The following is a 12419-nucleotide window of genomic DNA, read 5'->3' as shown; positions in this document are numbered from 1 at the left end:
AGCCTGTGGGGTTAGTGTCCCATTACCACTGTGTTACCAGAGCCAAGGCCATTTTGAAAATTAAATACAAATAAAAAAGAAAAAAAACCAAACTGAGTTTAACCTGCCATGGCTTTCTACTGAAACCAAGAACAGAGCAGACACTCAATGCAGGAGAAAGTGGAAGGAATATATTTTTTTTCAATTGTAAAAATACATTTGTATTTTTATACTGATTTGTAACCAAACAAGGAAAAATGACTCGTCAAAAAACCTCTCAATTTGTTTTGCGTGACAGTGTTGTTAAAGCCAGGCTACCCTGAGCAGGGTTTGAAAGGTGCAGTCACAGGGAACAGCCCAGCAGCAGGTATGTGAATGGAGTAGCCAGAATCACATTTGGTGATCATTTTAATTGCTGGGTTTTGCTTTGAGGAACTGAGTCCCTGGGATTTGACCTGCATCACTAGTGTTTCCAAGCTCTAGTCCTTCGTATGGTGGCAGTGCAGTGAGACTCTCATAGTTAGAAGTAAGCATTGTCTTTTCCTTCCTTCCTTCCTTCCTTCCTTCCTTCCTTCCTTCCTTCCTTCCTTCCTTCCTTCCTTCCTTCCTTCCTTCCTTCCTTCCTTCCTTCGAGGAGCAATAAACTAGACAAATAGCCATCATACACCTATTCCTAGTATGGCTTGCATTAATAATGCATCCCCTTTGAAGACTGTGCTTTCAGTTTATGATGTAAGAGGCAGCTTACTGACTAAATTAAAAAAAAAATAAAATTGACATATAGGATATAAAATTGAGTGCAGTAAATAAAGTAGTGCCCTGACTGCATGGAGACGTGTTTGTGCAGGATTTTTTTCCACCAGTATCCACTGATTTTTGCAGTACCAGAATGGGTACTGGAGCTTGTGCCATTTTGGACAAGTCATTAAAACAAAATAGCACCCAAACAATGACAATATCTGTGTTGTCCACACACGCGTTTTCTCTGTTTCTCTCTCTCTCACACAGACAATTTGATTTAAATCATGGCTTAGTTTGCAGTGTCACCAATCTGGAAACTACCTGAATAATAAAATGTGAAAAATAAGCAGACTTTCAGCTAGACTACAGTCCTAACCAAACTAAGACCTGGCCAAGAACTGATAAGCAATTCCTCTGGTATTATTACTGGAGTCTTACTGGTAATATTACTGGTTTCATGGGAGCAAGTAGGGACACTAGGAATAGATGAAGGCTCAGTTCCGTACTCTTTGTCCCAAAACATGGTGGTAAAATGCCATGTCTGCCTCTTGTTAAAGAAACTGTGAAATGAGGGATATTGATATGGAGAGACTTTGCTGCTGACATGCACTTCCAGGCGGCACAGCTTTAGTGCAGAATTGCAGCCTAAAGCTGGAGGGCACAGAGGGCCCCATCATGTCCTAGCGTGGGAACGAAGCAGCAGCAGGCTGTGGGATGTCTGTCCTCATCATATGTTGAGTACACAGTGTTTTGGTTTCGGGTTTGCTGTTCGTGTTCCCCCCAACCCAGCCCAATCACCCATGTGGTATCCTAGTGTGACATGGCTGAGAAGGTTTATTTTGCTATCAGAAAGGAGATGATGGGCCATGGTTTATTATTTCAGCACCATCTGGTGGATAATTTGGGACACACTTTGATTTTTTTCCCATATTAGTACGTCTGCAGTGAAGCGTCTGCAAAAATTGAGGCTGTTCCTACTTCTTGCTCTCCAGTTGTGTAGCTGAGACCTTTTGCGCTAAAATATGTGGCTTTTAAAGCATAAAAGCAAAAGTCTCACCATCTTTATTTGAGGTAAAATAACTGAAGATAGTAGTTTTAATAATAATTTTAAATCAAGTGGAAATTTTTTTTGTTGTTCCTAAAAGGACTTAATCTAACATATGAACTGATTTTCCTTCGTGACACTGCCTTGATCTCCAAATGTCCTTTACCTCCTCCAGCTGCTGAGCAATCCAGAGAAGATAGCAGAACAGATAAGCAAGGACCTTGCTTGGCTTTGCTCACACCTCCTGGCCCTGTGGACCCAGTTCCTGGAGGTGGCAACGCTCCATCCAGAAGTCACAGCTTATCTGACTCAGGAACATCACATGCTAAGGGTAATGTTGAGATGTTCAAAGCAAGTTCAGTAATGGTAACCTCCTGATAGATGTTAATGATTTATCTGGATATATATTTCCAATACTGTTCTGCCTATATGAATATTTACTTGAAATGGGGTGAGAAGGACAAGAGGTGAAGAAGAAGTGAAGCCCAGGATTTGAAATTACAGATTTCAATTTCTCGAATGAAGGCTGTTGCTTTTATGGGATCCTGTGTAAAATGAGTGCACTTTGAACACCACAATCAGACATGGAACAGGAGGTGCTTATCTGATTGGTTCAGCAAGTGCTGTGTCTTCCATTAGGACGTTTTTGGTCATTGTTCTGCACATCACCTGAGCTGAACTCATAGTCTGATCTAATGATTAGATTAGGGACAGAGAAAAGGGTAGGATTCACCTTGGTTAGCTTTAGGAGTCTACAGTGTATGTATTGACATCTCAGCTTATGTTCTGGTTCCTGTCAAAGTCAGTGGAGGTCTGGTTACTCTCCAGAGTGATGAGAACAACCCTCTGGTTTCTCTCCCTGAGAGCATGGTTGAGTTTGCAAAAAGGAAGCATAAAATTCAGGAAGATGTGACTGAAGCTGAGACTCCCCTGGTTAATTTGACTAGGTCTCCCTTGACTCTGAGAGAAGCTGTGTGGCTTTCAGCCAAAGGACCCAACTGTGTATGTTCCCAGCTCCAGCAAGGTGAATCCCAGCCTGTGGTTTGTTCCCGGCTTAACTGATGCCAACTGCCTGCTTGACTTTTGGCAAATTACTTACCTTTGTGAGCTTCAGTTCCTCCCCATATAAACAGTGTCTAATGACGCTTTCCCATCTCTGGAAAACAGTTTGAGAGCCCCAGATGAAAAGTCATACTATTATGTTACAGTCTTTTTGAAAGGATGCTAGTCCTTTTTTTCAGAAAGGCCATTTGATAAAGCACAGCTGGGATTTACGGAGATGTCAAGATGCTATGACATATACTTCTCGCTGCCACTTTCTGACACTGTAACAGAGGTCATTTTTACAAAAATTATTAGTAATCTATGGGCTGTAGTTTAACAGCTTAGTACATTTGATTGCATATTGCACTTGATTCATTTAAACTCAAAGCTTACTCCAAGGCAGATAGCAGTACCGATATTTTTTTGTAGTGAATTCCACACTCTGTGCTCTGCCAGCCACTTCAGATCTGTGGCTCTTTTGTAATTGATTATCCAACACTGAACAGATCTGATGTCCATGAAGAGATTTGAAGAGCTCTCATTTGTAATTATTATGACATAGGCAGATGTGCTCCTACCATGATAGGTCTTACTCTCCTCTGGGATGATATATGAGACTTCCTTCATTCTCTTGGGAGTCACTGTGGATGTTCCCATAGAAGAGATCATCAGTTATGAATTGTTCTAATTTAGTAACTCACTCCACTGCTGCTATATTGTTTGCACAGTGGGAAAGGAAGAAAATTTCCCCACTTCAAGAATACAGGGGAAAATGGTAAATTTGACAGCTTTTAGAAAAGTAGTTAGAAGTGCACATAAGCAAATCTTGATTTACTGTCAAGGGACACATCTTGCCTCCCAGCAAAATATGCAACAACACCAGCTGCTTTGTGCTGGACTGGGAAAGTGAAACAGATTTGAGCTCTTTGGTTTTTTTGTCACCACAGTGGTGTAAGGCAGACAGAGCGTACTAAGGAATCTGGTCCTGACAGTCACTGCTCTGTATCAGCCTCATTGTACTTGGCATCTTTCAGCAGATCTTAGATTTAACTTGTGTGTTTCTCCCTCAGGTGAGGAGATTCTCAGAAGCCTTCTTCTACACCGAGCACCAGAAACTTGCTGTGCTCACTTTCCAGGAAGGCCTGTGAGTAAACAATTAACCCTTCCCTGTCACTGGAAAACTGAAAATGTAGTTTAAAACACTTTGCAATCAAGACCAAAGTCTTTTTCTGCTTGATAGGGAGTTTGGTTTGAAAGAAGTCACTGAGTCTGTTCTAACTCCATATTGTAAAACCATTGAAATCAGCATCAAAAGTAAGTGACTCTGATCAGGCCCCAGAAATCATTAATTTCAATGTTCCTATAATCTAGGGATACAATGCAGGACATCCTCTTTCCCCACCTCTCTTCTTAGTTGCAATTGGGTGCATTTCTCCTCAGAGCATATGTCCACCAACATCACCAGCCTCAGGGCAGGCAGAAATATTTTTTTATATCTTTCTTCAGTTAACTTCCTAAACCCACTACACCAGAGCCAGTACTCATATTTTTAATGTGAAATAAATGCTGACAAGCAGCAAAAGACTAACATTTCAAAATTTGCTTTTTACCATCTCTAATATATATTTTTGGGAGTGGGCAGTTATGGATTTCTTCTGGTGTTTAGTCCAGCCCTACTTTCTATAGCCGAAAGGAACCTTAAATGCAGACAGGAACATTAAACAGCCAGTGCAAAGCTGTGGATGTTCATTAGATGCAGCAGTGGAGGACAGGAATGGGAAATACCACCACATTAGCTGAAGGAACCATGGGAATGATGTGAGCTCAAGGCTTATAATTAATTGACCAAGAATCAACAGTGCAAAACAGTCTGGGAAAACAAACACTGCGCTGGGCTGCATTCATAACAAATTGCTATAAAGCATTGGCAAGGTAAGTATTTCCTTCTGCTTGACCCTTCTTGCTTGGAACCAAGATGTGCAGTATGAGGAGCCAGTTTTAAAGCTACACCAGGACAAATCCTGCCTTCAGTTTTAGCCAATGATCCCAAGTGGAGCACATGGACAATACTCAGGACCTGACCCCTGAAGGCAGAGTTCAAAGATGCTCCGATTTGAATTTATGAGTAACAAGGAATATTCAGACTATTTGTCCAATGAAACAGCCTGTCACCATGGGAGGACCACAGCATTACCAGTGTAGAAACCCATCTTTCAGAAGGGGCTTAAAGACCACGACATCAGGTCCTGTCACAATGATAAAGCTTAAGTGAGCCATCTGTTTCTGACCTAGTGCAAAGAAGAAAATCACTTTTTCAGAGCTGTCACTAAGGACTTTAGGGCTGATTCAGTGTTGATGGAAGGGGCCATGACTTCATTAGTGAATGTGTTGTACAAGGCTACCTTGTTCTGCCAAATTAGATCATCACCATAGCTGCAGGGGCCCAGCTGTGCTCACCTAGACCTCCCATGTCAGGTTTTAAGTGAGCTATGTACAAGGAGAACCCCATGTCAAGAGCCTGGGGTGAGGGCACAGACACTCATGGCCCCATTCAAGCAAGCATAACCCTGCACAGGGGAAGCCTAATTGCATGAAGTGCTTTTGTTTCTCCAGGCAGCCACAGAACTAGCCCATTTCCTCAGACAAACTTATTTTTCCTCAGTGATTTTCAAGAAGACTGAGTAAAATAAAAAGTAAAATAGTTTACAAAATTTAAAAGTTGGTCTATGTAGTAAATTTGGTCTATACAGGCCTCATGACAAAGTCATGTTTTCTTTTTTATTTTTGCTAGATGATGTAGTTGGAAAAAGAGAGCCTTGGCTGCCAGAGTATTATTAATGGGGGGGATGACAGTAGGGAGTATTAGTCGGGTTCACAGAGTCGCCAGGTGAGATCAGTTCTCAGCATGCCAGGTGCTGTACAACCACCTCCAACAGTAACAGTCTTTTCCCCCAGTTATTTCTCCCTTCTTACCAGACAGGAGCTTTATTTTTGCCTCCCATACTGTTGCTGTGAGTTCTTTGTGAGGCCATGTACCTACATGCCTGGCAGCATTTGACTGCTTAGACAGAAGAGGACACACCATTTTCAATAGGTTGGGTGTCACACAGGGTGGGAGCCTCTAGCAGGCGACATAACCTCCCAACATTTTAGAGAAAAAATATTTTTTCTCACACCTTTCAATATCAATAATTCATCTTTTGTGCCTGAGATTGGTCTCAAAGCAAGTTGGGTTTATTATTTTTACACGTAGTCTTTAGTAAAATGCTGATGCTATTAATTAATGTGTCAGTGAGAACTTTATTATGCTGCTAAGAGCTAACTCTAAACATCCAGGTGGTGCTGCTGCAGGCAATATTGAGCAGTTAGTTGTTTGTGACTCCTGTCTGAGTCATGTTCTAGCAACCAACGACTTGTTTATCTCTGAGGAAAAAATAACTGGCCTACAAGTAAGAGCAAAGGATAGAAAGCAACAATTATGTTCTGAACTTGAATCTGGTATGCTGGTCTGAACAAGTTATTTGTGTCTGGACATAGGAATCTTCCATACTAGCATGAATTACAAACTTGATGTTTGAGTTTTGCTTCATAAATTGTAAAGTGAGTTTTTTTCCAGTTAACTTCCACATGATGATTACCTGCCTTTTGCCAATGAACATGTGAAATATTGCCATTGTGCTGTCCTATGGGATCTGTGCAGAAGTGCTTCCAGCTGACCATCTATGAAAAGCTTGTTGCCTTCCCCTTTATTCCTTAGGATAAACAGATTAATTCTACAAAGAGTCAACACAAATAAACAAACTTTGTAGTTGCTGTTTTCCCCATTTTTTGAGGAAGATGATTACATAAGAAAGCTCATCAGAACTAAAAATTATTGTATTTATTATAGCTGAACCCACATTTGTGTGCCAGTTTAATGTCACATTCACTGACGAAAACCAGGTATGATTTTACATGGCCCAAAAGATGGAAACAGACAGTTATTCTAATTCTGCCAACAGGCAGTGGCTGAACTCATGTGTCGTAGCTCTTCCAGATGCATACGTATGTGAGATATTGCAGTGCTCTGTGGGCTGGTATAAGTGAGATAGAGGGCCTGCCATGCATCCTTCTTGGCCTTCTTTCTCCCTGTACTGCTCAACCAAATTTTTGATTACTGCTTCCTGCATCTGTGTTTTGTAACTGTTGCCACAGCCAGAGAGACCTCTTTTCTTGACCAGGAAGCCAGCTGAAGGATCCAGTCTCAGCCAGCAGCAGTGACCCCGGGGAGGGCAGCAATGAGTTATGGTAGCTAACAGGAGCCTGTAGCAGAGACATCTGGAAAATTTTCAAAAAGACAGGGGTTTTGCAGTGAGGTAGTGTGCAAGTTGTAGGTTTCTCTAACTGAGAGATAGAAATCAACTCATGGGAAACCTCCTAGGAGGGCTGGGTACCCCCTCATCATGCAGTACTGCCTCCTCTTGTTTTAAGCACATTGCCTCTGTCTTCTGCCTACACATCCAGCTTTGCTGCTGGGCTTGCAGGGGTCATGGAGAAACAGCACAGTGACTACTCAAACACTCAATTTCTTTTGTACTTTGCTGCCAGGATCCAAAGTCATGGACAGATTTCTACAGAAATTCGTAATTCAGAGTACTTCACCAGCATGCCCCCGCTTCCAGCAGAATGCCTCGACATCGATGGGGACTGGAACACGCTCCCAGTTATCTTTGAAGATAGGTACATGGATATGCCTTGCAAAGGTGAGTGAAACAGCTTGTGCTGAGGGAGGTTCACTTCCCCAGCCCAAGGTAAGCGATTTCCCATCCCTTGGGCTCACTCTGGCTTGAATCAGTATGTGGTATACTATGTAATATAGCTGAATTCATCTGCTTTCCCCAGCAAACTAGAAAAATCTGTTTTCTCTAGCAAACTAGGGTGTTTCCTGTAGATTCATATTTTTCATCTTCAATGTAAGCTGTTTAGTTACAAGAGCTGGAGGCAAAATCTTCTGGATTTTTGTTACCGTACAAATTTAAAGGAAAAACAGCACTACGAATTTCATCTCCAGTGTGACATCTAGTGGTAGGAAATTCAGAACAAAAAGGACAATCTCGGCAAAAAGCCCAACACAGCATTGCTTTCCAAAAAAATATTTTCCACTTGAGTACCCGAATCAAACTTTTAATTAAAAAATTATTTAGTTCCACAGATTTGTAGTGAAACCTCATAGGCCTTGGTTCCCTTTCTTCTTTTTATTTGTTTACTCAATTATTAAGATTAGCAAGGAATCAATATGTATTAATATTCTAGGTGGCCATAGTCCAGTAAATATGGCCTGTGGTCCAAAATTCCCACTCTTCTAGAATTAGTCAACTCCCTAAATTTGGACAATGCTCATTAGAGATATTTAAACTATTAAACTGAGTATTAAACTGACTCACAAGCAAGAGCTATACTATAAACAACGTTGTAGGACAGCAGGAATAAAAAGAAGTGTCAGCTTGGTTTTGCTTACTTATGCTGTAAAAACTAGCAGTTTAGATACAGTTATACTAAGGAAAATATATTTTATGGATATTGTCTACTTTGACCTCACTGTAACTGTTCAGTGAGTATAATTCTAGTTAAATGCATTCTGGCATTTGCATTTTTAATATGCCTCCAATGTATGTGTAATTTATATAATATAAATATAAATAATTTTTAGGCCTTACAACCACCTTTTGAAGTCCCACATCACCCTAGGGTAATTTGTTGTGCTCTTGCAGATACTACTTCTTTTCTTTTCTTTTCTTTTCTTTTCTTTCTTTCTTTCTTTCTTTCTTTCTTTCTTTCTTTCTTTCTTTCTTTCTTTCTTTCTTTCTTTCTTTCTTTCTTTCTTTCTTTCTTTCTTTCTTTCTTTCTTTCTTTCTTTCTTTCTTTCTTTCTTTCTTCCTTTCTTCCTTTCTTCCTTTCTTTCTTCCTTTCTTTCTTTCTTTCTTCCTTTCTTTCTTTCTTTCTTTCTTTCTTTCTTTCTTCCTTCCTTCCTTCCTTCCTTCCTTCCTTCCTTCCTTCCTTCCTTCCTTCCTTCCTTCCTTCCTTCCTTCCTTCCTTCCTTCCTTCCTTCCTTCCTTCCTTCCTTCCTTCCTTCCTCTCTTTCCCTCTTCTTTCTTTCTCTCTCTCTCTCTCTCTCTCCCCCCCTCTCTCTTTCCCTCTTTCTCTCTTTCCCTCTTTCTCTCTTTCTCTCTTTCAGATCAGAATTTGGAAACTTTCCCAGATTTTGAGGTTCCTGCAAACACCCAAATGGATGTAATAGATGACAACGAAAGTTTTGAATCAAATGATGTCACTGCAGTAATGAAAGGAGACTTTGGGAAAGGGACTTTGCTAATACACACAGACAGGATAAAAGGGAATCCCTCCTGCATATACAGTGGTACTGAAGGTGCTGCTCATACAGCTAAGGGTTTGAACCACCACTCCGCATCTCAGGTATGTACAACGAACAAAGAAGCCCAAAGGAAACCTGAAAATATTTCTATTTCAAGTAAGGAAACTACTTCTGACTCAGAGCCAGGCAATACAGAATGCACATCAGAAGACTTCAAAACACCCAAGGAAGTTTTATTAAAAGACAGTAGGCTTGTGGCGGATGTCACCTATGGAGATACGAAACCTAGCAATAAGGATTCCCACAAAAGTGAGCCTGTGTTAATTGTTAGTGCTCAGTATGAGTGTGGAGCATGTGGAACTGATGGCTTGGAAGACAGGACTGAAATGCATAAAATAGTCGAATCTAGTCATCCCGAGAATAATTTTACTTCTTCTGAGTTTGCACTGAATGAATTAACCAGTCTTGAAAAAACAGGAGATTCAGACACCAAGGCTCTGCTCCCTGCTTTGAAACCTTTGCCCACACACAACTTTGAACTGAAATTGTTCACAAAGGAGCAACGAGGTGAGGAGTGTGAAGAATTTACCCTGATGTCGGGGGTTATAAAAAGATCCTCCTCTATAATATCTGATTCAGGCATTGAAAGTGAACCAAGTTCAGTGGCATGGTCTGATGCTCGTAGCCGGGCACTGGAGCTGCCCAGCGATCGAGAGATCCTGCACCACTTGGTACGAAGGCATGCCATCCACCGAAATTCCCTGGAGGGTGGCCACACAGAAAGCAATACCAGCTTGCCCAGTGGGATCCAAGCATCGCTTACATCCATCAGCTCTTTGCCCTTTGAGGAAGAGGAGAGGGAAGTGGAGCTTACCAAACTGACGAAATCTGTCTCGGCTCCTCAGATCAGCAGCCCAGAGGAGCCGGCAGAGGAGGTGGATATATCCAAACACAGTGAAGCAAACTCAGGAGATTCAGGAGGAAACTTAAAAATTTGCACAGAAACAGACAATAGAGATGGAAAATTAATCATGGACTTTTCTGAGTGTCGATTCACTGCTGAAAGTGCAGAACCAGAACCAAGAGGACATCCCAAGCCCTCCATCAAACACAGTAGCAGTAACACTGAGTTAGAAGGGGAGGAAGAGAAAGAAGTTTTTCCAGAGACTTACTGTAGTTTGGAAAATGCAAAACCACCCATTTGTCCGAAGCAGCTCCGAGATAATGTCTCTGAATGCCCGTCACTGGAGAGCAATGTTGAGTGCAGCTTAAAAACACCAAGTGCTTCTAATTACTTGGACAAAAATGTAGATAAGTTTAATACATTCACTGAGGATCCTAAGGATAAACTTAAGCTGGACAGTTTAAAAGTACAACAAGGCTTTTACTCCAATAGCAGAATTTCAGAGGAAGAGAGTTTCTCACAAAGCGTAAAGCTGGTACCAGATTTTTGCTATCCTGTTCCAGCTCCTTCAGAGACCTCAACTGACCTTGGCTCAATGCAAGGAGAGTGTGGCAGCTCTCTTGCTGATGAGAGCCCAGCAGTGTATGCAGAAATGCAAGGGTTACAAGAAATTGAGCTCAACGACTCACCTGCCTCAGCAGATGCTGCTGCAGGATCCTACCAAGCTGAATATCCTCAGGAACCCAACAGCCAAGAGCATAAACTTGTAGCTAATGGCACTGGCTTTCATTTGGCGACGACGGAGGGAGTAGCCCTGGATAGCAGAAAGGCTGTTGATGTGGTTAACCTGTCTGTCTCTTGCACAGCCACATGTCTTCCCTTTTCTTCTGTGCTCAAAGAGACCCCTGCTATGGTCGGCTTCTCTGCAAAGCAAGCTGCATTCCCCATTACGCGCCAGCCTCTGGGCTCTTTCGGAGTTGTCTCTTCTAATTCAAATGAGATGGATGAAGAAACCAATGAAAGGATGCTGAAGTAAGAATATCTAATTACTTTCTTTGTTAATGTTACTGTAATGCCAAGAGACCCTGACAAAGGTCAGAGCCCTAATACAGTAAGTTTTCATTCAGAGACAGTTGATGCTTGAGGAATTAAAATATAAATAATCCAAATAACCAAATGGCTTATATAGGATATATAATCTAAAAAGATAGAAAGGAATAAAACACAGAGAGACTGAGATTGCCAGAGACGTTAGGTCCTTAACCCTCATTAGGCACAGTGGGTGTCTAAATAAACTTTAAGACCTGGCCCTCCTTCATGAAGTCAAGGTCACCCGGACTTGATTATTGATCCCAGATAGTCAGTTCACTATGGCAGTACCATAGCTTGTTTTTCTCTTCTGCTTAAATAATTGCACTCATTAGCTAACCTATGGAATAGGAGCAGAGATTGGCTGGTTGGGTCTCAGCTTCAGCTTCTGAAACTAGAAAAAATGGGTCAATTGGCATTCTGGGTAGCTTGGGAAAAGGCATTATTTTTTTTTCTCGCTGCATTGCCCATGCACATTGTGGCCTTGATGTTACAGTGACCCATTTCACAGATTGACACGCTAGAAAATGTATACTTCTGACGTATTTTGGTGTCTCTGTTGTGCTGAGGGAAAACAGAAACATGGGAATTTCTCAACCCATTCAGCTGCCCAAAATTTTGGCTTTCTGCACTTGCATTCATTTGCCACTCAAGGCTTTATTTTTATTTTTCTGCAAGCATCTTGAGGTTTGTTTAATAGACCATGTTGTAAGTCCTGCTTAATCTAATCACAAAATTTGTTCCTTCTTTGTGAAGCAAAATGTTTAAGCATGGATTCATGCACATGAATCCAGGGCCTCCAGGTCCAAATGCTAGATTTTTCATTCTTGTATCCCTTTAAAGTCGGTAAAGCTGACGTAAGTAATTGCTTGCCATTATATCAAGTGACCTTAAGCTATCCCCAAGGTTTGTATCTCCTAACCTGGTTCATCCCAATTTTCTACCTAACTCTACACTTATGTTGTGATTATTCCTTCTTTCAAAGCTCTGGATAAGTTTTGCTAAGGCAAAAAAACACTGAAGAGTTTGGCATCTTCAGCTAGCAGAATGTTTCAGAATGAATTCATGTGTCAAATTTTAGGCCTTGAGTAAGAAAGGGGCTAGGTTAATTCTTTCAGCATTGAGCTGCTTTTCCTCTACCTACTAAATATTTTCAAAACAACCTGAAACCAAACCAAACCAAACGTATCTACCGTATGAGGTGCAACGTTTAACTCCACAGTCTGAAGAATGGAGAGAACACCTTCTGCCTGCCTATAAATGCA

General features: G+C 41.3%; 1 protein-coding gene across 1 annotated transcript in view; it reads left to right on the top strand.

Moving 5' to 3' along the window:
* FAM135B (family with sequence similarity 135 member B) overlaps positions 1-12419 on the top strand; it is a 150721-nt gene that overhangs the window by 127584 nt on the left and 10718 nt on the right. Inside the window, exons 9-12 of the mRNA XM_075085887.1 lie at positions 1941-2096; positions 3880-3953; positions 7280-7551; positions 9024-11097. Coding sequence (XP_074941988.1) covers positions 1941-2096; positions 3880-3953; positions 7280-7551; positions 9024-11097 — 2576 coding nt within the window. The remainder of the gene's footprint in view (positions 1-1940; positions 2097-3879; positions 3954-7279; positions 7552-9023; positions 11098-12419) is intronic.

The sequence above is a fragment of the Phalacrocorax aristotelis genome, chromosome 2 (genome assembly GCF_949628215.1).
Source record: "Phalacrocorax aristotelis chromosome 2, bGulAri2.1, whole genome shotgun sequence".
NCBI lineage: Eukaryota > Metazoa > Chordata > Aves > Suliformes > Phalacrocoracidae > Phalacrocorax > Phalacrocorax aristotelis.
The sequence above is the reverse complement of the archived record's forward strand: the minus strand, read 5'-3'. Positions and strand labels throughout refer to the sequence as shown.